This window comes from Bos taurus, chromosome 1 (genome assembly GCF_002263795.3).
Source record: "Bos taurus isolate L1 Dominette 01449 registration number 42190680 breed Hereford chromosome 1, ARS-UCD2.0, whole genome shotgun sequence".
Classification (NCBI taxonomy): Eukaryota; Metazoa; Chordata; class Mammalia; order Artiodactyla; family Bovidae; genus Bos; species Bos taurus.
This window is the reverse complement of record NC_037328.1, coordinates 114,907,509-114,910,619: the sequence shown is the minus strand read 5'-3', so window position 1 is coordinate 114,910,619 and position 3,111 is coordinate 114,907,509. Positions and strand designations below refer to the sequence as shown.

The 3,111-nt window shown below is 52.2% G+C and overlaps 1 protein-coding gene across 1 annotated transcript; it reads left to right on the top strand.

Moving 5' to 3' along the window:
• Nucleotides 1-522: 522 nt before the first annotated feature.
• On the top strand, nucleotides 523-2,173 carry P2RY1 (purinergic receptor P2Y1). The gene has a single exon (NM_174410.3). It carries the CDS (start codon nucleotides 894-896, stop codon nucleotides 2,013-2,015), a length of 1,122 nt encoding a protein of 373 aa, NP_776835.1. The 5' UTR covers nucleotides 523-893; the 3' UTR covers nucleotides 2,016-2,173.
• The last annotated feature ends 938 nt before the right edge of the window (nucleotides 2,174-3,111 follow it).

Here is a 3,111-nt window from a genome sequence, read left to right as displayed (position 1 = left end):
GAGTGCGCCCCGCGTCCTCCGCCGACTCCGGCAGTGGCTCCGGGACAGAAGCTGAACGCGCCGGCCCACGGCGAAGACCAGTTCTCCCCGAAGACGTCTCCGGCCCGGAGCGAACACCCTGGAGAGCGCGGGCAGGCAGCCGGGCGGGCTTCACGGAGGCACGCCCCTCTCCTCCCAGCTGCGCGCGGACTCGCCTGGCGCCCAAACTCCGCCCACCCTCGCAGGGAGCCTGGCTCGCCCTCCGGCCGCTGCACTCCAAACGGAGCAGGTCTCTAGAAAAGCCTGCGAGATCACCCAGACTGCGAGCCGGACGCGATCCAGAAGCGCACGAGTCTCCGGCCACGCGCGCTCCGATGGCCCCCAGAAGCTGAGGGCAGCGGGGCGCGGGCCCTAGACCCGAGCTGCTGGCTTGCAAGGTAGGGAGAAGGAAGATGCCCAAACGAAGTTGATCTTCGGGGGAAGGAGGCTGGGGCGCGCCCTCCCCACGCCGGAGCGCAGCGCAGCGAATTTGGCTCAACCTCACTGAGGCCCCCGGCGCGCTCTCCAGCGCGAACCCTCGGTCCCTAGGGAAAGCGCAGTCGGAAAGTTGTCTACTCGGGTGTCCTGAGCGCCCCGTTGTGTAACCTCGGCGTTGCCGGCCGGACGGGGAAGTTGCTGGTCCACCGGCCAGCCGGGTTCGGTCGCCGCTCAGGGCGGATTTCATGGCCCACGGCGAACGCGGGGCCGGAGCTGGCGTGGGCGAGCCCCCGCGCGCCCCCTCCCGCAGGGATCCCCGGCTCCCGCTCCCGTCTGCTCGCCAGCCTTTCCGATGCTCGCTGCGCCCCTCGCCGCCGCCGCCGCCCTCCTGCCGCCGCTTGTCCCTTGGAGCTGCCGCCTAAGTCGGGGAGGAGAGAATGACCGAGGTGCTGTGGCCGGCGGTCCCCAACGGGACGGACACTGCCTTCCTTGCCGACCCTGGTTCGCCCTGGGGAAACAGCACAGTGACTTCCACCGCCGCCGTCGCCAGCCCGTTCAAATGCGCGCTGACCAAGACAGGCTTCCAGTTCTACTACCTGCCAGCTGTCTACATCTTGGTGTTCATTATCGGCTTCCTGGGCAACAGCGTGGCCATCTGGATGTTCGTCTTCCACATGAAGCCGTGGAGCGGCATCTCCGTGTACATGTTCAACTTGGCCCTGGCCGACTTCTTGTACGTGCTGACTCTGCCGGCGCTCATCTTCTACTACTTCAATAAGACCGACTGGATCTTTGGGGATGCCATGTGCAAGCTGCAGAGGTTCATCTTCCACGTGAACCTCTATGGCAGCATCTTATTCCTGACCTGCATTAGCGCGCACCGGTACAGCGGCGTGGTGTACCCGCTCAAGTCCCTGGGTAGGCTCAAGAAGAAGAACGCGGTCTATATTAGCGTGCTGGTGTGGCTCATCGTGGTGGTGGGCATCTCCCCCATCCTCTTCTACTCTGGCACCGGGATCCGGAAAAACAAAACCATCACCTGCTATGACACCACCTCAGACGAGTACCTGCGAAGTTATTTCATCTATAGTATGTGCACGACCGTGGCCATGTTCTGTGTCCCCTTGGTGCTGATTTTGGGCTGTTACGGATTAATTGTGAGAGCTCTGATTTACAAAGACCTGGACAATTCGCCTCTGAGGAGGAAATCCATTTACCTGGTGATTATTGTACTGACTGTTTTTGCTGTGTCTTACATCCCTTTCCACGTGATGAAAACAATGAATTTGAGGGCCCGGCTGGATTTTCAGACCCCAGAAATGTGTGCTTTCAATGATAGGGTGTATGCCACTTATCAGGTGACAAGAGGTCTAGCAAGTCTCAACAGTTGTGTGGACCCCATTCTCTATTTCTTGGCAGGAGATACTTTCAGAAGGAGACTCTCCCGAGCCACCAGGAAGGCTTCCAGAAGAAGTGAGGCAAACTTGCAGTCCAAGAGTGAAGACATGACACTCAATATTTTATCAGAGTTCAAGCAGAATGGAGATACAAGCTTGTGAAGATGCAGGAATCCCCAAACACCCACTTTGTAACATGGTAGGATGCTTCATAGAGCCAAGCGCTTTTTTCCCCTTTCAGTTTCTAGTAAGTTTAGAGAAAATTCAAGCCAAGAAAGCAGTGAATTAACAAATAAAATAGAAGTGGAAATGCCTACACCCACACTTAGCTTGTCGGATTTGCTTTCTAACCAGAAGTTAGACTTCTGGTCTAACTTCCTTCGCTCCAGGGCTTCCTTCTTTCTAACCAGAAGTATGTAACATAAAATTATACTGCCCTCCTTAAATATTTACTTTCTCTTCTGCCTTTAAAATTTGCAAACTCTTCTCTTTAAAGTGTACATGAGTACTGAAGCTATTTGGATATTAATATTTTCTCCAAGAAAACTGACCACCTGAAACCTGAGTTTGTGATTTGTCTAGTGTTTATTGTCTTTAATAATCTGAGGTAGGAACAAATTGAAACTTTACATTCTTAGATTAGAGACATACACCAAAATACTAAAGTCAGCCCATTCAGAAGCAGATGAACAGATTGCTGCTGGGTGTCTTTTTTTGATCCTATACGCATAGGTGGTAGCTGGCTGAATTTTTCTGGAGAATTGAATAGAAAAATCAAGTCAATGAATTTACAAGTCTCCAAAGGGATTATCTCACAATTGTTTCTAGAAAACTGCTTACTCTGTGTTGGGTGCTAAATGTTTGTGGATGGAATCATCTGTATATTATCTTACAGGTAAAATGCCTTCAAAATAATCTAAGTGCATGTACTTTCCTTGTAAACACCACAAACTCTGTTAGAGTTCCTGTGACAGAGAGCTTTTACATGCACCACTGCTCTGCAGTGCCCAAGGATTATGTTTGTGTTCCAGTACAAATGCTCACTTCCATCTGTAAAACAATGTTAAAAATCACAGAGAAATTACAGATCAAAGTTGAATAGCTATTAGCAAGTTGAGGGACGTCGGCAGGAGGGAGAGTGGTTGACAGTCATCCATAATGCATAGCCTGCAAGCATATTCTCAAATGTATGAGGGACCAAGATGGGGGAGATGACATTTTTAGAATAAGGGTTTTAGTTTAAATTAATTATGGTGTA